Source organism: Protomyctophum parallelum, assembly GCF_964188405.1.
Source record: "Protomyctophum parallelum genome assembly, chromosome: 1".
In the NCBI taxonomy this organism is placed as follows: Eukaryota; Metazoa; Chordata; class Actinopteri; order Myctophiformes; family Myctophidae; genus Protomyctophum; species Protomyctophum parallelum.
Genome location: NC_139697.1, coordinates 34,239,453 through 34,261,275, shown reverse-complemented (window position 1 = coordinate 34,261,275; position 21,823 = coordinate 34,239,453). Strand labels below are relative to the sequence as shown.

The window sequence follows — 21,823 nt, the reverse complement described above, 5'->3', positions numbered from 1 at the left end:
TCAGTTGCCCGAACCGGGACCCCTTTAGCGTAAAAAAGCACACTTCTAAAGGCTGTGGATTGTGCTGCTGCGAGGGCGCGGCGCAGTGTTGAAGGAACTACTTGTTTACTCTCACCATGTCCGAAAATAAAAGAGGGAACTATTTTCTCCTCGGAATGAAAGGCAAATAAACAAGCATTCCTGTGCAGACAATGTGGGCAGCAGCGACTGGGCTGCGGTTCAGCAGCGGCACGCTGGACTTGAGGAGGCACGTGAGGAACGGGCCCACAAAGTGACCGACCTATACCGTCCACGCTCCATCTCGTCATAATAATCACTGTCGCTGGATTGGAAAAGAACTGTAGGTCAGGCCTCAAACTTTAGGTTATACACTTAAACTTCATTACTGGGAGCCTTTGCGTCAACAGCTGTGGCTTATAAGGATACAGGGTATATGTCCAGGGGGTGGACGATAGGATCTTGTTTTAAATTTAGATGCTAATTCCGATGATCTACAGCACCAGTTGTGGACAATTTCACAGCTTGAGGTCAGCACACACAGGTTCAATCAATGTAAGCTCGCCAGATTCAATGTGATCTTGGCAAATTAACCACTTGAGCTGACCACATAACGATGTGAATTGTGGTTGAAAATAGCATACCGACAATGGATGTTTTATAACTCTGGGCACCAAGGCACGTGGGTATATTTGGGTTTTGTTGCACTTTGTGGAAAATAAACCACAGCTCTTTTTCCCCATGTCAATTTTCAAGGTAGCCTATAGCCTAATGTTTTGTAGGCTATAACAACATGTGGGTATTTAGCCTATATATATCAGCATCTGAATCAACTTGAAGCTATTAGGCAGACAATAAAGGAGCTCCTAATAAGGGTAGTAAAAATATATGAAGTCACAACTTCTGGTGTACTCCATAAAGATTTTAATTTATTACTAATTCATATTAATAATAACATTATGGCAGCCGCATCAGTGTCATCAGCATTCGCATAATTTACAATTAACATTCTCGCCTCAAATTGTTTATTGCAGTGTGTTTTATTCTGCAGTTATAGTAGGCTATATGTCATTTCTACATCCTAGGCTATGTTTCGTAATTTTGCCTAATGGAGATCTTATTATGGTATTGCTTTAAAAAAATACATTTTGTATTTATAAACGTTAAAGAAGAGTAGGCTACCTAAATTTTGCCATGTTTTGTTGTACTTGATGAGAAGTGTTTTTATGGTATACTATATGCCTATAAGTTACCCAACTTCTCCAAGGCTATGATGGTGTGATACTGATAATACTAGTTTTCCCAATAATTATACACTTTCAAGAATGGGTTATTGCTCATTTGAATTTAAAAGGGAATATAATTATGACGTGTGTGTGTGTGTGTGTGTGTGTGTGTGTGTGTGTGTGTGTGTGTGTGTGTGTGTGTGTGTGTGTGTGTGTGTGTGTGTGTGTCACAATAATGTGTCACAATAATAGTATTAAAGCTATGTCACATACTCACATTGCATCTTTTTTTTGCAGACAATTTGGGACAAATGGCAGCATTCAGGACTATTTAAATAGTATACAGATTTAAGATCTGTTTATTCATACTTCGACGGTGTCGCACGTCGAAAATAGCCGAGACAATAGGTCGGCTATTTTCGACGCGCGTCACACCGTCGTGCGACGAAGCATAGTTGACTCTGAATGCGGAAGTGTTGGGCTGTGCTGCAAGCACTGCAGGCTGTTAGCCCATCTATTGCTCTTATGATTAAACTTTAATCATCTTTACAGTCTTGACGGGTAAGATTATTCAATGGCTCCCTATTGAGCTTCATGAAAACGCGGTTGGCAAATAAGAATGGGTTGTACGTGTGTGTTTTACTTTAGCGAAAGGACTGAGCTTAGCTCAGTGAGCTAGGCTAGGTAACGTTTAGCTACACAACAAAGCTAACATAACAGCATTTAGCTAAGATTAAAAGGATGTCCTATGATTCCTGTCTATCTTTTGCTGTCCATTCAGATAAATACTTTGCGACCGTTCTAAGCCTTCATGTTAAATATGTATATGTATTGTGCTGTGCTCAGTGCAGTGGGTGAAGCATCTGTTTAAAGACCCGGTTTAAAGCTCAGACATTTCACTCGGTTCACATGGGACACTTTGCAGTGTTGCAACACTAGAGCACACAGTTATGATGAAGCAACGTGTGTAAAGCCATTCATGCGATTAGGTGTAGTATAGTGTCAGTGGCAACCCTGTCCTAGACCTCCTATTTCATTAGCCGCAATTTGCAACTCTAGATTTTTTTATAATGGGATGAATCTAGCCCTCCAAGCAGAACCCAATGGTACTGAAGTTTCTGACTTTTTGACGACGCAGACCATTGGGTCCTGTTCCAGCAGTATCCTGCCACCTGGTACGCGGACATACATAAAACATAAACAACGTGGATAACGCCTGTCTGCGCTCTTTGACGACATTTTTTCGTTTGAGGGCTTCTGAATATGTGAAGTATAAGTACCCATACATGCCGCTTTGTTTGACCGATTTGGTCGCTTTGATTCTTCTCTTCCTTCCTTGTTTATTGACACCTCATTGTACCGCCTATCTGGCTAGCTAGTGGCGCTATAGCTATGACACAGCAGATCAGAGGCAGGGACGTAGCCGCACAAGCCAACCGCACACCGGGAGGCGGTACAATAAACGGTAAACAAACAAGAAGAAATAAAGCGACCAAATCGGTCAATTAAAGATTAAAAATACTTAACGGCTTCCGCGCCACAGGAGATATTCGCAGCGGTTTGTATAGGTACACTAATTCAGAATAACTTAAACTAAAAAAGGCCGTCAAACGCCGCAGATACGATCCTAGAGAGAATATTTATGTCCGCGTTCCAGAATTCCCATACGAAAATATAGTTATGAGCAGGGACCCTACATAAAACTCATCCAAATTTCAGAAAAGCTTTATGGAGGGTCCCGAAAGGGGCTAGGATGAATCTAGAGTTGCAACAAGCTCCATCCACTTCCTATTCATCATTTTTGGTTTGCGATCTGCTTGTCTTAAACGACGTTAAACTCACCAACATTGCAGCTGCAGTCCAAGCTTGAATTATCCTCTTTCAATCTGCCGAGCTTGTTTTTCATAAAAATCCACCGTAGAGATGTTATGAGCTACTTTCTGTCAAGACATCCTCTGCAAGTGATTCTTTTTCTAAGTGCTGGAGTTTGGAAGCACTCGTTGTATGTCACTGAATGGCCCTGCGTTCAACCTGTTTCGAATTTGCACATAATGCAGGAGGCAGCAGCGCGACCCGTTAACAGAAACGAGTGCTTCCAAACTGCAACACTTAAAAAAATAATCATTTGCAGAGGATGTCTTGACAGAAAGTAGCTCATAACATCTCTACGGTGGATTTTTATGAAAAACAAGCTCGGCAGATTGAAAGAGGATAATTCAAGCTTGGACTGCAGCTGCAATGTTGGTGAGTTTAACGTCGTTTAAGACAAGCAGATCGCAAACCAAAAATTATGAATAGGAAGTGGATGGAGCTTGTTGCAACTCTAGATTCAACCCATTGTAAAAAAAAAAAATCTAGAGTTGCAAATTGCGGCTACTATTTCATGTCTATTTCAGTTGTTCTCAAAGTGGGGTCCAGCAGGGACAAATGGGTTTTACACAGGTCTATTTTTCACACTCACGAGTTATGGGGGTTCTAGGAATTAAGACAACATGATAACTGCTAGTATATTTGGTTATAAATTATTAGGCTCTAGCAATATCCCTCCCTCTGTCTAATCATCCTTTCCCTTCTACAGTGTAGTGAGGTGTGGAAGGATGGATGTGCCCTACTACCTGTCCAAACTGCTGTGTGAGCTCAATGAACAGCGTAAGCGAGACTTCTTCTGTGACTGCAGCATCCTGGTTGAAGGGCGAGTCTTTAAAGCGCACCGCAATGTCCTGTTTGCTGGGAGTGGCTACTTCAGGGCTCTTTTGGTTCATTACTTGCAGGTGAGCAAAGCTTGTGGACATGAATCTTATGTTCGTGTGTCCGTACTAGACAGTACCCCTGGTGGTAACAAGACTACCCCGTTTCTGTTTTCCTCCCAGAACTTTCCCCAGTGAGGGGTGGGAGAGGCTGGACAGCAGACGGCTGGACTTTGAATTTCTCTAACTATAAACTTTCATGACAGCAGAACAGCCTAAGTACAAATATAATTTATGAAAAGCTACTACAGTGAAGTCTGTTCACAGAAGTTGTTGTAGGATATGTGGGGATTATCTGACGAGGTACCATTTGAGGGGGCAAACCCTTACATATACTAAATTGTATATAGGTTCAATATAAGTCAAATAATATAGCCTTTCCACAGGAGTATCCTTTTATATTTTTCCAAAAAGAATACAAACAGCCAATAGCATAATTACAAATTTATCCCCTCACTGGGGAAAATTCCGGGAGGAAAAACGGGCAAGCACCGGGGCGAGTAGTCCAGTATTCCCCCTGGTGGTTCATGGCTCGATCTAGGCCGGGGGAATACAAAATACATCTGAGATTTACCGCAGCCTCATTTGCAAAAATAAATGCATATACCCTCCATATATGGGCATAGAATGGACACAGCCAGACAGACGGGTACAACGGATATTGCAGAACTGGGTGGAGCTTGCACTTCCCTACTTGCATTGTTCCTGACTTGCATTGTTCCCAAGTAATATACAACAACAAGGTTTTCACAGCTGTAAGGCAAAGGCACTTCAGACTAGTATAACTAGTAAAAGGACATTTATTGAGTGCTGCCATTCCTTCTTTCAATTGAGTATCTGTGAGCCTTGCACCTATAAGAATTTGCCTTTCTAAATTGGAGTGCTGCGGGCTGTCTGCTTCGGCAGTCTTTGTTTCTCTCACTTCAGACTGCTATACAGTGTATAATTGTATCGTCGGCTGAGGAATGTGAAATAAAATATGACCCTTTTGTCATTCCATAACACAGACGTACAAGCTCACAACACAGGACATTGCGATGTGTTCTGTTGTGAGTGTGTAGAACGCCGTTGTACATCGGCATGATTTAACTTGAGAAATGTGCCCTGATTTTCCACTTTGAAAATATTGGTAGACTTTTAAGGACTATAATGAAACACTTGTTTCCAATGTGGTAAGAGTGAGACTGTAATATCATCATCAATATCATCACGCCAGACTTCCCGGTCCTTCATTGCCATCCCCAATTCATGCTTACTGATTCATGTGTCTCTAGCAATGACATCAGGGAACGGCAGCTAGTGAAGAAACATGGGGAAGGTTGCCGTATATTAGTCGATTAGTCGATGGGTGGCTCTTCTAAGAGAGATTTTGCTCTCATTAGAAGGCAGATGTAAGTGCCACAGTCGAAATGTTTTTATAATCATCATGGGGGCCACCCCCCCTCCCCCTGCTACCCATTTTTTGTTTTGTGTATGTTTTCTTGTGTTTTTAAGAGCTTTATTGTGTCTTGTAATGAGCAAGGAAGTTATATTTTAGGAACAGACCTTTCCCACGTTTCACCACAAGGTGGCAAATCATTCTGTGAGAGGGTAGTTTTAGGTGGTCAGGACAACAACGACAACACATCTTGTTTGCCCAACATGTAATTCCTGGAAACGCCTCTGCCCTAGTTCCACATTTTAATTGAATCTAGCTCCAGTTTACGTCCTCCGTTCCCTTGCATCCTACGGCCAATAAAAAAATACTTGCAAGCTTTGTTACCATATCCAAAACATTTGTCTAACTGAGATCACTTTTATGTACCATGTCTTCAGGACAATGCTCAGCGCCACAGCACGGCATCCTTGGACATCGTGACGGCTGATGCCTTCTCCATCATCCTGGATTTCCTCTACTCTGGCCGACTGGCCGTGAACAGCGGCAACGTCATCGAGGTGATGTCGGCCGCCAGCTACCTGCAGATGACCGACCTGGTCAGCTTCTGCAAGGGTTACATCCGCTCCTCCCTGGACATATGTAACCGCGAGAGAGAGAAGAACAAAGAGAGGGAGTCCTCCAGGGGGCCGGATGGAGGAGGAGAGGGCCCCGCGGATAGCGGCACGCCTGCCCTGCCCACCCCCAGCACGTCGGGGGCTGTGGAGTCTCATTCGCCGGAAGCAGAGGCCGACAGAGGTACAAGTGTAGGTTCGGATTCCATGGATTCAGCCAGAATCCCCCCCGATGTGACCGCAGACACTCCTCCGAGCACGAGCAGGGACACAGAGAGCGACTACATCTCCTCCAGGGGAGACTTCGGCTCTGGGAGAGGAGGACACAGGGAACAGACCATTGATCAGACCAACACCTCGTCCTCCTCATCCTCTGCTCCGATCCTTGAGCTAGTGCGCCCCAAAATTGAGTATGACCCCGATGAAGAGCTGGAGGGGTCCCCTGATGCCAAAGACCTCACCTTGTATCAGGGACCACCTCTCCATCAGCCTCATAGCAGGCTGCTCCCTCCTAGCCCGTCCCCCAGTAACAGCAGCTTCAATGCCAGGCAGTTTATGGAAGTGTTGGCCAAAGGCGGAGGCTCCAGTCCTCTTGGAGACAGAGTGGAGCAAGGCCAGCTCTACCACGGAGCACCTGTCCGGCCTGGTCCCAGGGTGGACGAAGGTGTCTGGTCGGGAGGGTCTTCTATTATGGAGATCCAAGTTGATTGGTTTGGAGAAGACACAGGTAATTGAATGTGGAGTGATTTAACTCATCCTTAATGTGTACTATGGATCAATTGATTAATAGAAAATTGCATGAATTTGTATATAGCCTTCAGCTATATGTTTAGTTATATTGGGTGACAAATAATTAGTTTGGTTTCTTTTGATTCAGTGTCTGTTCCCCTTAAATATTGTACTGATTTTTAAAGGTCGTCGTGAACGGGACTCTAACACGCGATACGCTGTCAGGCCAGAGCCTATATGTGGCATGCACCTGAACCTCTAGGCCAGCGAGTGCCCCGCCCCCAATACTGTATTGATTTGAGTTTAAACTTTAAAGTATAGAGTGGGGTTGGGCAAAATGGTAATTTTGAACACTGGCAAGATACATTTCTCACCAGTTCCTAATGATACACTTGCGTTGTACCTTTCTTAACACAATCAGATGGTGCTAATTTGTGATGTTTATGTTCAGAGCTAATACCATTACCTTACCTCTCACATTCTGTCAGCATAAGCAACCAAGTCCATGTTATTGAACTGTGTGCGTGCCTCTCACTCCCTCTACAGGCGATGGCTTGGTAGTGCCGGTGAAACTCCATAAGTGCCCGTTCTGTCCATACACAGCCAAGCAGAAGGGAATCATGAAGAGACACATCCGCTGCCACACTGGAGAGAGGCCCTTCCCTTGTCCAATGTGTGGCAAGAGGTTCACACGACAAGAACACCTGCGCAGCCATGCCCTCAGTGTAAGAACCCAGTGTGCTTGTCATTGTGGGAGTTCATGGGCCAAAGTATTTACTATTTACTGACTTAACGTTGGGCTTCATTCTCAAATCCTCTCTTAAATAATTTTAGAGCCTATTAAAAGTCACTGTGGGATTCATGAAACATTGATTTTGTGTGTAGCCCATGTGTACCAGATGATGAATGGATGCATGTTCATAGGTTGATGCCTTATGTCAACACCGATGGCGGTGGATCAGGGGTAGAGTGGCTGGATGGCAACCGCAAGGTTGCCAGTTCGAACCCGGGCTCCCCCAGAGTTAGTGTCGAAGTGTCCTTGAGCAAGACACTGAACCCCTAATTGCTCCTGATGTGCTGGTTGGTGCCTTGCATGGTTTACGCTGCCATCGGCGTACGAATGTGTGTGTGAATGGGTGAATGTAATACACAATCTATGTAAAGTGCCTTGAATAAAGGTGCTATAAAAATGCACCATTTAACACCATGAAAGGCATGCAGTCTTATGGGTCATGGAGAAAAGCTTTTCAGTCTCTGAAAAGGTTTTTATCATTGTTATTCGTGGGTGAAAAAAGCAATGTCATTTTCGAGTCTAAGAAGAATAAATAAAGCATGGTGATGATGGAACCAATTCTGACAGCAGAACCACCATTGATTAATTAAGAAAGAAATGGTTTGATTTATATTTAACTACAGCCTTTATCGAGGCAGCTGGTAATGCAAAAATAATGCAATACTACTACCACTACTACTTGGTGCAATGCCATTTTTGGCAGAACTGTGTTGTCAAACTTGTCAGGTATAGTATCTGGAAAAGAGATCTTTTTTTTTTATGCATGTGAGATTCATGAAGCAATTTCCCTTGGCATATGGTGCTTTGGAAACCCAACATTAATCACTGATGCATGGCTATTGATAAAGTACATGCGCCTACAGTTCAGTTCTTAATGACTGTTGTCTTTAATGACTTGTGAAATTATTTTGTGTTCGGTACAGCATGGTGGATTATCTCAGTTAAACATCAGCAACAAAATCTCATTAGCGTATACAGAATGACTAACAGACGGTGTTTACATTAGATTAGAACATTGACACAACTGCTCAAAGTGCAGGCACATTTGTTGTTCTTTGTACTTTCTGTAGTAGGAAAGAATCTGTTTAAAACGGGATGTTTTGTTTGACAAGGGATATCATCAGCCCAAAGAGGTGTTTGGGGAAGAGATGCTTCTATCTACCATAGTTATTATTTGTGATATTGATATAACTGATGGGTACCAATAATCTTGGATAATGAGCTGCAGTTTTTTGCATGTGAGACTAGTCTCTCTGTGTTGCCGTTGCTGTTACTGATGATGAGAGGATGATTTCACTGACAGCTGTGTAAAAATGAAGAAGTTGTCGTTCTGATCAAATGGTTTGAATTGTGCTGGGGGGGACGGGGGGGACGGGGGACAGACAGCCTTTGCTGGCTGTAACGGTTTACAGATTATTTTTATCCACTAACTAGGTCAATCTAACCGCTTCTAGTATCTTGGTGATGAGCTTTGTGAACATAATGTGCATCCACTGACCTGTTCTCTCCATGCACAGGTCCATAGGCACTGCTGGCCAGTGTCATGCAAGAGTTGCAGGCGGACCTTCACGGGTGCAGACGTTTCGCAGGGACTCAGGCGCTTCAGCATCTGTGACAGTTGCAACTGTGTCACGACCACCAACGACGACTCCCCCATGCACACGGCCGGCCAACCGGAGGCTGCGGAGCGTGAGGACGGTGGCCCTGATTGGTCAAGTTTCATGGACGATGTAGATGAGGTGGAGGTAGGCAGGGTGGAGGACTTGGTGGAGAAACAAATGCTGTCTGAGTCCACAGTGGTGTTGTAGGCCGGCCCTGTGTTGACTTGCCTCCCTCGACCAATGAACCAATTTCCAGAACATTTTTTTTAATGTTTTTTTTGTGGCTTTCGCCTTTTATTTTATATATTTTATGGAGGGACAGACAGTAGGCTGACAGGAAATGAGGAAAGAGATGGGGGGGGGGGGGGGGGGGGGAAGACATGCAGTAAAGGCCGTTGGGATCGGGAGTCGAACCCATTGCACACTGCCAGACTGGATTACCAGCCAAGGTGCCTGGACCGCTGAGCTATGGCCCAGACACAGAACATTTTTTTTGTACCACTTAATTTCTTTTAGGGAAAAGAACAAATATCTGTGGCCATGAATTTAGTGCTAATAGGTTTTTGTTGTAAGAGACCTTGTTATTTATTGATTTGCATGTGGTGTGAATGCTAGTGATTATGGTACAGTATCTCGTTGAATAACAAGAATGGAACTATTGAACTATTTGGTGACGTTATTATACAACTATTTATAAACTCTTCAAATCAAATGAAGAAATGAAATAAAATCAGCAACAGATTAAACAAAGGTAATTGTGTTTTGCCTGCAATGAAAGGAGATGCAGTGCCTATGCACATTGTACAGTATAATACACAATCAATCTTTATTGTGGACTTGATGGTCCATATAAAAACTATATATATATATGTATATATATATATATATATATATATATATATATATTTATACATATACATGCCTATGGACGGCACATACTAACACTCAGATGTGTCCAGTAACATGAGGAGTAAGATAATTATAGAAGAGCCGGGAGACGAAATACAACTACCCCAATTGTATAAGTTATATTGTGTTAACATACTCTACCATACGGATTGGACAAAACTAAATTTTATTAATATTTTTAAAATTGTGCCGCTTTAAGCTTAGCTTACACAGCTGACTTATGGTGCAGTTATAGTAAAGCTGCTTTACTATAACTGCACCATAAGTCAGCTGTGTTGAGTGGACTACAGTAGGCCTACTTTAAGAGATGTTTTAACATCAATAGACATGAAATCTACATGCCAGTGTTTGCAACACTGAAGCTGCGCATCATCATCACAACATAGACTGTAGGGGTGTAGGTCATCGAAGGAAGAAAGCACATTTTGCTTTTGATCCTCTTTGATGTTAGCAAACACGACGACACTTGTATAAACTTGTTATACTGCAATCCATAAGTTAAGCAGTTGCTGTAAGCCGGCGCCATAGGGAGACATGATGGCTGGCCAGACTGCACCAATGCAACTAGTCGTAACTACTTTTAAGGTCAGACCTCACCAATGCACTCTTTGCATTGGGCATAATGGTTTCAAGTAGTTGCATGTTGCAAGGAGTTGCATTGGTGCGGTCTGGCCCTCAGTCATCAACATACAGCAGATAGTTAATAAGACTTTCTCCGGTGACAAATCCCCACCTTGTAGGATATGAATTATACCATAGGTTTTACAAGTACCTTTTTTTTTTTGGATTTACCACGATTAATGCGGTCAAAAGCTTGATGAATCTTGAAAGCACATACACTGCATGTTCCAGAGGAGCGAGAAACAAAAGGTGGCCTTAGCACCCACAGAGGCAGACGCACAGTGCATCTGCAGAAACTGCAACAGAGACTGCCACTGAACCATCGGACTGTTCAGCTACAGCAGGCACTGTAACCCAACAACCAATATGAGAACCCATAGGCAAATAAAGGAGAAACGGCGGCCTCTTTCTTTTCCTAGTTGACGTGAGTCAACAGTCTGTCTCGAGAGAGACTACCCAACAACAGACTAATCCCTGGCACATACTCCATTGACTTGTGAAACAGAAGGAAGCCAACAACTTAATACAGACGGCTTCCTTCAATGCATATTACATACACCGATCCGTGCCATGTTTATTTTTAAAGCCAAGTTGATAGTCAGTGGTTACTATGTAGTCTTGAAGCCTATCCAATATAATTTGTTCTATAATACGGTGTACAGTATACTAGCCGGGTCAATATTGGTCTGTAATATATCTATATTGGATATCTTATGTGTAATTGCTACAAATGTTTCTGTTAAGAACATGTTTTGTAGAGGCGGACGGAGCATATGCAATCTTAAAATAACCATAGACATGCAGAAGAGAGAAATGGAAAGCAAATGGTAATTAATTAGGCTATACTTCTACAAGAAATTTGGAGGGTATAATATCAACAAGGCAAGAGTCAAGAGATGGTTTCAAGTGAGAAACGATATTCCATGAGATCATTGACAAGGACTGACAGTACATCATAGAATGATAACGTAACAGAGATCGTAGATGTGATGCCTTCAACCTGGTCAGTTAAAAAAGGGCAAACTTGAAGATTTAAAAATTACAAATGTCTGGGTTCAAGAGATAGTCAACAGTGTTCAATAGCCAGCCTAAATATCTCTATGACTTCATATTTGCACAATGTGGTTCAGAAAAATATTTTCGCATTGAACTTAACTATAATAACTGTAATAATTGTCAACAAATGCAATTTGAATTGCTAATTTGCCCTTCTCACATGCTCAACAAATTGAAATTTGCCATTTCCCATGTAGCCACATAATGTCTATAATACTGAGCATTTTTTTATCTGATTTTTTTTTTTGTGGGGTTGTTACACTAATGGTTTCTCAGCTGTTTGCCAATGCCATACAATAGTTATGCTTTTCAATTATTGTGATTGTGATATAACTTTTTTATTCTGTGCATTTTCTTTTCTTTCAAGTTTGAAAGTTAGAAAAGTAACAGAACAAGAAGAAGTAGGAAAAGTGAAGAGAATGTTACTGAACAATCGAATATACGTACCATTCACACAAGGGAGAATAGCCCAATTAACAAAGTGACTCATTATTCTCGCCGAATAAAAACTGCAGTATGGCTGTGAATACATTATTGTTGTTACGGTGTTCTCACTTGGGTTTCTTTCATTGTCCGATTTATACTTCGCCGTACACACGGCATGGCGCGCCCATCTAATATAACCATAGAGTTATACTCTAAGAATATAACGCCTTAATCTATGGCTCTGTCTGGGCGCGCCGAAAATAACCGATCTACAAGCTCACAACGCGTCGCGAGCTTGTAGATTGTCTATTTTCGGCTATTTCCTGGTGGCACCCTTGTTTACAGTCTATGGACATTGCCAGAGTGCATTTCTCCAAGTCATGTGACCGGCCGCACGGTAGCTCCGTACCTGTCCAACTCCTGAACACAACACAGCCTAGCCACAGGATACTCATGATGGCGGTTCCACAAGTCCGATTATTAGCCCCATGTCTCTTTTCATGGACCGCGCTCTTCACATTGTTGTCACTTGGACCTAGTCCTGGCTGTGGAGTGCGTTACACGGCAGACTGGAGCAGCATCGATGCCAGACCCATACCCAGGTGGTTCGACGAGGCGAAGGTCGGGATCTTCGTGCACTGGGGGGTTTTCTCCGTCCCCGGGTTCGGACAGTACAGCGAGTGGTTCTGGTATTTTTGGCGTTCCCAAAGGCGTGCCGACAATGTCGCGTTTATGAAAAACAATTACCCGCCGGAGTTCAAATACGCCGACTTTGCGCACAGTTTTAAAGCAGAATTCTGGAATCCTGATTCTTGGGCAGAGATCATTCAGGCTTCTGGGGCTAAGTGAGTATGATCGTCGGTTATACTTTATTTTTCGTTAGGTTGCGTCACTTGCGTGTAGCCTACGTGCTTGCTTAATTTTAGCCCAAACATTTAGAATCTCGTAGAGGGTTTTTTTCGATTCTGACGAATCTCTCTACGAGAGTCTAAAACACTACCCCCCCCTTTACCGTCGAAAGTTGAACGTTTGTGCCTCAAAATCACTCTTACCTTGTACAAATGCAAAATCTAAGCTGCTTTTAATGTTGCCCCACTTGTTTGTGAGGTGTACGGATTCAGATTAAACACGGAACATGCTTATTTTTCAATAAAAAAGCTATTTTAATCCACTCTGTTTCTGAATCCTCCATTGTAAATGCGGTAAACGGCGCAACAGAATATTGCCCGCGCCCCTAGCGGCCAGGGTTCTCTTGCGCATTTACAATGGAGAGAAAAGCAAGATGGCCGCCAGATTCCGAAACAGAGTGGATTAAAATAGCTTTTTTATTGAAAAATAAGCATGTTCCGTGTTTAATCTGAATCCGTACACCTCACAAACAAGTGGGGCAACATTAAAAGCAGCTTAGATTTTGCATTTGTACAAGGTAAGAGTGATTTTGAGGCACAAACGTTCAACTTTCGACGGTAAAGGGGGGGGTTGTGTTTTAGACTCTCGTAGAGAGATTCGTCAGAATCGAAAAAAACCCTCTACGAGATTCTAAATGTTTGGGCTAGCTTAATTTCACAATAAGCCATGCATTACCGTATAGCCTAATTAATAGGCTGCTGTCAGAAATTCATACAATTACAATAAAGACCAGTGTCTCACTCTCTGACTGTGGTTAGGCTTTTTTAGTCGGAGCCAGTTGCAACTTGCACAGAAAAGAGGAACTGACTGTGCCTCAAGGAACAGTCGGTTCCTCTTTTCTGTTTACCTTGTATACGGACGACTGTGTCAGCTCACATCCAAATCAATTTGTTATCAAGTTCTCCGATGACACTGTGATACTTAGTCTGCTCAAGAGTGATAATAACATCCTCAGCCATACAGAGGGAGTAGACAAGTTTATAGAGTGGTGTGATCTACACCATCTGAAAATAAATGTAAACAAAACAGAGGAGGTCATAGTGGACCCCAGGTCCATAGGAGACCACAGTATAATTAGTGTCCATGACCATAACATCAAACAGGTCCCCTCATATAAATATCTGGGAGTAGGCTACAGATCGATGAGGACCTGAGCTGGCACACGCATGTTACAACACTGTGTTCTAAGATACACCAACGTCTACACTTTCTCAGAAGTCTTAGGCTTTTTGGAGTCAGTAGAAATATCATGTTGACCTTTTACAGAGCTAGTATAGAGTCAATCCTAAGATACGGTATATCCAGCTGGTTTGGCAATCTAACTGTGAAATACAAGTCTCAAGTAAATAGGCTAGCAAACATGGCTGGGAAGATCATGGGCATGTCCACCCCACCCATCACTCCCCAGGCCATCTTTGAACAAGCAGTGGTGAGACAGGCTCGGAATATTGTATCTGACCCCTTGCATGTACTGTACAGAGAGTACGAGCTAATGCCATCCGGTAGGAGGTATAGAACTCCACGATGTGTATATAATAGATTTAAACACTCTTTTGTTCCCCTGTCAACTAAAATGCTCAATCAGGGATTGCCGAATGCACTTTAATGACTATAGTTGCACTTTATCAAGGGAATGTGTGCAATATCTCTGTTTTGTGTATGTTGGGTGTTTCATGGTGTTTTTTCTTTTTCGTGTGTGAACATGTCTGTTATTTGTATGCAGCTGTGACTCTGTCTCCAAGACAAGTTTCTCCCAAGGGAGACAAATAAAGATAACCTTGAACCTTGTTAGGCTTTTTTAGTCGGAGCCAGTTGCAACTTGCACCACCTCACACTAAGTTCAAACTTAGCCTAGTTATAGCTTAAATGGCATGACCATATATTAATAATAAAAGCTAGCCCTGGTCCAAGGCTTACAGCGAGACTCGCTGTAAGCCTTGGACCAGGGCTAAATAAAAGCCATATGACTAGACTAAGTTTGAACTTTAATAGTGTGTGACTGTGTGTAGCTATAACTAGGCTAAGTTTGAACTTGGTGTGTGTCTGAGGTGGTGCAACTGGCTTCAAGATGGTTTGGATTCAGGCATTTAGCATATATTTAAACTCTCGTAGAGAAATAAGAGTTTAAATGTTGTTCTAGTCAGGCATGCAAATGAAATGCTCGTTAAAGCAACCACATTTAGTAGTGAGGACTGAGGATCAGTCGAACTTGTATTATTCAAGATAATAGACTATGGTATGCTGTGGGGGAAAGGAAAAAAACCTTCATATATTTTTCTATCCATGATCCAGGTATGTAGTGTTTACAGCCAAGCACCATGATGGGTTCACAAACTGGCCTTCACCAACCTCCTGGAACTGGAACTCTGTGGACACTGGTCCTCACAGGGACATTGTGGGAGAACTGGCACAGGCTATTAGGAAAAGGTGAGAAGCACTGCAGCACTATATATCACACAGATCATAATAAAAAGAGACTGGCAGGTTATGTCTCTTGAAATGTAGCACAATTCATTAGTCATTGCATGCTTTGTGTTCACGGTCACCTGACGTTTTTGTGCACAAACGGGGAAGTGCAACAGGTGTTGAGTGACCTGCAAGGATTATATGCCCCTATAGACCGATTCCGTAGCGGGTCTCATGGTCGCAGCCTACGTATTTCCTGTAGGCGGACTCGACGTAGCTGCGGGGGTAAAACCCTCACCAGGCGCACTCTTCCACTACAGTGAACGGCAGAGTGACTGATGTTAGTTTGCCTCAAACTTTACTCCTTTACCTGCTTTTTTACTAACACTAACATTACAAAGATGCCCAGAACATCGAGATGAACCTGTGTAGTTTATGGCTGCTCCAACAGTAGTGGCAACATAAAAATAAAATAAAAACGGAATGTCTAATATCCACCGCGGTGGCGGAGACCAGAGCCATTGAGCAATGGTTGAGACAAAGCAGTGAAAGATACATAACGCCAGTCTTACCCAATACCAAATATTTCTGTTTTATTAACACAAGGCTGCTGTACTTTATACCTCATACTTTAAATGCTTAGTATGAGGTATAAAATACAGCAGCCTTGTGTTCATAAAACAGAAAGATTGGGTATTGGGTAAGACTGAAATTATGTATCTTGCAGGATTCTTCACTGCTTTGTCTCAACCATTACTCAATGGCTCTGGTCTCAGCCATCGCGGTGGATATTAGACATTCCGTTTTATTTTATTTGTTATGTTGCCACTACTGTTGGAGCAGCCATAAACTACACAGGTTCATCTCGATGTTCTGGGCATCTTTGTAATGTTAGTGTTAGTAAAAAAGCAGGTAAAGGAGTAAAGTTTGAGGCAAACTAACATCAGTCACTCTGCCGTTCACTGTAGTGGAAGAGGTGCGCCTGGTGAGGGTTTTACCCCCGCAGCTACGTCGAGTCCGCCTACAGGAAATACGTAGGCTGCGACCATGAAACCGGTACGGAATCGGTCTATAGAGCAGCAATACCAGTTGGACCTGCTGGTGCAGTTATCATAGCTACTTCCTTATTCCCCAAATACCCAGAACCATTATGACCACAGTCAAATGCATGTATGGGCGATAGAGTTATTAATCATATATCGGTAGGCCTATGGGCTCATTGGGCCGAGAAGAAAGGGCAATATATTCTCATATACAATACATGTGTTTTAATGACATTTTATTATGATTGCGCAATAACACAAACGCAAACACAATTAAATAATGCAGGTGTGTTAAGTGATTTAATAATGCAGCTCATTTTTCTGTCCGCATTATAGTCCTTTGTTGTTAATGCCCATTTGGACATTTCTCCAAAAACACTACAAATGGCATTATCATGTTAGAATAGATTTATTTTAGAGTTGGAAGCCCATCTACACCACTGAATAAAGTAGAAAGTCCTATTCAGATTTATTTCTTCTTCTTGCGAGTCAGACTTTGTCACAGCATTCAGTTTTATTCCACATAATTGTGACTTTATGTATTTTCAGTTTTTCAGAAATGTTATTTATATTAAAGGTATCTTCAGGGATTTCACTTGAGCAAATGCGATGAGGAAAAAAAATAGAATTGTGAGATATAAAAACGGAACTACGAGTAGAAAAATTAAGAGATTGTGAGATATAAAGTTATAAAATACTGACTTAATACTGTTGCATTCAGATAAGTACTTTACTTTGGGTACTCAAAAGGAAAATATTGGAAGATGATGTGCTTGAGAGTTTCAATTGTGGGTTAGCTTAACCTTTGGCGACCAAAAGCTGAAGTGAAAATACTTTGGAAATTCACACAAATGCTCATTTCATAGATCTCTGCACTTGGGACTGTACCACTCTCTGTTTGAGTTCTACAACCCAATCTTCCTTAAGGATCAAGCCTCCGGATTCAAGACGCAGAACTTTGTCTTCGAGAAGACACTTCCAGAGCTAGTCGACCTTGTGATGAACTACAAGCCTGATTTGATCTGGTCGGATGGTGATTGGATGGTAGATGACCCTTACTGGAACGCCACTTCGTTCCTGGCTTGGCTCTACAATGATAGCCCAGTGAAGGTGAGTCCCTATGATTAGGACTGGACAATTAAATATTGATACCAATCATACCATGATTGATATGAGACTAGATATCACCTGGGATATTACGATATGACATACTTAAAAATAAGTTTTACTCTTATGTACCTGTACACAAGATGAGTAAGAACAAGAAAATAAAGTACATCCGTGAACCTTGAACTGAAGCCAGGTTTCCACTATCATGGCCTTACACCTCTCCACCCACAATTTGTACCTCCGTTTCCACTTCAAGGAATTGGGCTAAGTGGTGACATAGTGCCTACAAAGTACCATCTGCAGGGTGGGTCTGAGCTGGGCTAAGCGGGGCCAAACACTTCATTGACTGATTACTCACTGACTTTCTTTTTCTTTAGACCAGGATCATAGTTTTTTGTATTTGTATTATAATCACTCAATCTATTTGAGTGTATTTTAATCAGTTATATGATAATGTATTATCATAGTTGTAATACATAATAATACTCTATATTGTATTATAATTACAGTTATCTGGGGTACTGCAAGTGGGTACTTTCTTTTAATGGAAATGGTAGATATTTTGAAGCGGTGTGGTGTAGTGCCATGTGGTGTGGTGTGGTGCTAAAGCTGCTGTCAAAATCGGGCTTTAGTGTTGTCTTTTCCCCTCCTGTTAAACCTTCCCACAAACAATCTCGATGTGAAAGGGGTTTGCGTGGTTGTCCATGATAGTGTACAGCTTCCTCGCTCTACACACCTTCGCCACCACCTCCTCCTCCTTCACCCAATCTCCCCGTGCAGGGTAGCCCCCACACGAGGGAACAGTTTCCTGACCAGCCTGTTCAGGTTGCTCGTGTCCCCAGGATTAATGTAACCCCCACAGCAGGCAATCGCATTATTACTGTATTGTTTTGTATTACTATACTACTACTAGACAAGACAATTGTCCTGGTTCTCACAAGAGAAACAAGTTTCACAAGTTTCATGATTAAAAATTATTTGGGGTGTTTGGCATTTAAAAGTTAGGTGTTGGGGCTGGAGTTATGTTTCATGTAGTTGTGAAAAAAGACAATTTACAAAATTGTACATTTTGGAGCGCAACTAAGTATAAGTGAGGCTTTAGGGTAGCCTTGTGGTTAGTCTTCCGTGAGACTAGGAGGTAAAAATAACATTTATAAAATTGATGCCCTAATATTTTGATGTCTTCACAAGTGTGTGTGTGTGTGTTTGTGTGTGTGCGCGCGCGTCTACAGGATGTGATTGTAACCAATGACAGATGGGGTAAAAACTGCGCCTGCAAGCATGGAGGCTATTACAACTGTGCAGACAGGTACACACCTGGCACACTGCCGGACCATAAATGGGAGAAGTGTCAGAACATTGACACCCGCTCCTGGGGCTACCGTCGAGACATGAAGCTCAGTGACCTAATGGACCTGCCCTCCATCATAAAGGTCAGAACTCATGGAGCGTAAAGTCTGAGATATTTATTTTACCGTCATGTGGGTGTCACGCACCCAAAAATATCCAATCTACTGTACGTGCGAGGTGCTTGAGTTTGTAGATCAGCTATTTGATTGATTGAAGTATTTATTAACAGTTTGCAGAATGGGTACATTTCACATGAAAGCACAACTCAATACAAAGACTGTTATGGCATTACACTTGTTTACAACAGGGTCCACCATTTTCAATTCATCAGAACATTTAGAGATGTACAAATATACACTTGTCTTCTATATAAAAAACAGGAAATCATGAAAGGAAGTAAAAAGGGAAAAGGGGGTGTGGGCGATTCAGATTTTACGGGGGCTAGTTTAGAAATGCAGCCGTCCGTACATGTATAAGAGAGGGTGTAAAATGCTGGTATCAACCAATGTCAACAACATTTTGCATACTTTTTTCCAGAATTGTTTTATTTTATTATAGATTCTTGGAACTTCGGTGCCAGCGGTAATATTTTGGTTCCAGTTCCAACCAACTTTTAGGGTTCACAACCAATTCATTTTCAGTGCAGACACTCTGAACCTGTTCAATATTAGGCAGGGAATAAATGAACCAAACTGGTTCAACCCCGTTGGAAAGGGGGCCTGTCTGTGTGTGACCAAAGCTGTGAATAGACAAGTACTGACACTGGCACAGTTGCTTTGCATGAGTCTAGTTTATTTGGTTATTCTGTTTAGGCATCTCATACTAAGATTATGTGCCATAGGGGTGTATACAGAAACATTTGGCAGAGCAAAACACTTTCTAATCTGATTGAGAATCTTCAGGGAGTTATTAAGAATAAAATGTTGAACTAACAGTTTATGTGAACATTGTGAAGGCTGTTCTCTGGAGAGAAGCAAGGCTGGGAGTGAGGTTCATGGATTCAATCTTTAACCAGAGGGGGGCGTCAGAGGACCAGTCATCCTGAGGAAAGTGCCTGCTCACTGCTCTCACCAGTGGGAGAGACTAAACAATAAATCACATCAGAGTAAAAAGTCACAGTCAAATACATCCAAAAGAAGATAATAAAGATATAAAACATTATATTATTATTATTTTACACTTCTGTCATTCAACTTAATATGATGGGGTAGGCTTTTCAATTAATTACATTATTTAAAGTAGATATATTGCATGTAGTTGATTTCAGCTGATGGAGAGACAACACTATGACACAGCCCTGAGTTGCTGCATTTCTTAGCTTTGACTGTAAGTCAATAATGAACACCTTCACTTTTGTGTTTGTTCAGGACATGGTGTATGTAGTGGCAATGGGGGGTAACTACCTGTTGAATATTGGGCCCATGGCGGATGGTATGATTGCGCCTGCGTTTGAGGAGAGACTGAGGGGACTTGGTGCCTGGCTGGGAACCAATGGGGAGGCCATCTACGCTTCCAAGCCCTGGAGGGTCCAGACAGAAAACACCACTGTGACAGTCTGGTGAGAGATGTGATGCATCAGCACAGCATGAATAGCAATGGCATGGAGAGTCTTTGAAGTAGAATATTCTTATTGTTAATGTCAACATACTGCACTGTAGCCTACGGAAAAGTCCAAGACTTGCTTTGGCCAGCATAATTCACCATTGTGTTGAACTTGTAGGCATTGTAATCTTTCCCGGAAAGAACTTTATCATGCTACTGCAAATAAAACAATATGAAAATAAAAAAGCCAGCCGTATGCTTTAATATTTTAACTTTAAAATTTCTCTATTATATGAAGGACAATATGACTGTGTTCTTGTCAATAAAAATATATCAATGATCTTCAACTTTAACTAATGAAAACAATGTTACTGCCAAACACAGCAAGGCCCTTGGTGGGCTAAAACTACCGTTTTGCTCTCCCCCACAGGTACACAGCTAAGAACAGTACTGTCTACGCCACAATGCTAGGGTGGCCGTCAGAGCCACTGCTTAAACTTGCATCTCCCAAGACATCTGGGGTTACCCAAGTAAGTCTTTTAGGCATATTTAAATTCATATAAATATAATGGGTTTATAGTTTTATATATATATATATTTGTCATATGTTTTATGCCTACAGATTACCCTTTTGGACTATCCTAGCATGTTATTGAAGTGGGCACCATTGACGCAAACAACTGGATTAGTGGTCATGTTGCCTTCAATGACAGTACAACCTGGCAACGCCTGGACTCTGAAGCTAGAGGGAGTTGCCTAGCAACAGGAGAATTGGACTGAGACCGCACATTATACAGTATATGTTCAGACTATATGAACTTGCAGGAAATGTTATGAACTTGTATGCAATATGATTTCAATCACAGGGTCAGATTGAATACTGAATACTTGAAACACTTTTAGAGTTTATTGTCACATCACAAGTTTATACCAGGTATAAAAGTGTGGGTGGAATTATTTTGTCTTTTTGTCCAGTCACATTGTTTTCTGGTGTCTTATGATGACCTTTGATAAGTATGCTGTATAAATGCTCCCCCGTGTAAAAAGGAGAGACATCCTTCTCCTTGTATTGTTTTTGTTTAATGTGTTTGGATCCCTTTTTTTCTATTTACAATTTTACTTGAAAGTGTTTTCACTCTACATATTTTACATCTTTGTAGGCCTACTGCAAGTCAATGAAAACTCAAAGGGAATTATGACAAATGGGGATAGGACATATACATTACTGTGGGATAATGTTGGTAACATAGGCACAGTTTCTTCTCAAATAGTTATAGCCCGGCATCCATGCGTGCACAGTTGTGTTCCATGCAAATCAGAGATGCTATTCATGTGGGGTTTCCATTTTTCTGAGTTGAATTGCCATTAA

General features: G+C 41.9%; 2 protein-coding genes across 2 annotated transcripts; both read left to right on the top strand.

The window, feature by feature from the left end:
- The first annotated feature begins 1,684 nt into the window (after positions 1 to 1,684).
- On the top strand, positions 1,685 to 9,890 carry zbtb8b (zinc finger and BTB domain containing 8B). The gene is made up of 5 exons (XM_083773575.1): positions 1,685 to 1,784; positions 3,802 to 3,994; positions 5,786 to 6,686; positions 7,235 to 7,413; positions 8,999 to 9,890. The coding sequence occupies exons 2-5, from the start codon at positions 3,821 to 3,823 to the stop codon at positions 9,287 to 9,289; spliced, it is 1,545 nt and encodes a 514-aa protein (XP_083629701.1). The 5' UTR covers positions 1,685 to 1,784; positions 3,802 to 3,820; the 3' UTR covers positions 9,290 to 9,890.
- A 2,550-nt stretch (positions 9,891 to 12,440) lies between these two features.
- Positions 12,441 to 21,517, top strand: LOC310858427 (tissue alpha-L-fucosidase-like). The gene is made up of 7 exons (XM_083764534.1): positions 12,441 to 12,939; positions 15,296 to 15,430; positions 17,319 to 17,562; positions 18,795 to 18,995; positions 20,280 to 20,470; positions 20,885 to 20,984; positions 21,077 to 21,517. The coding sequence occupies exons 1-7, from the start codon at positions 12,443 to 12,445 to the stop codon at positions 21,212 to 21,214; spliced, it is 1,506 nt and encodes a 501-aa protein (XP_083620660.1). The 5' UTR covers positions 12,441 to 12,442; the 3' UTR covers positions 21,215 to 21,517.
- The last annotated feature ends 306 nt before the right edge of the window (positions 21,518 to 21,823 follow it).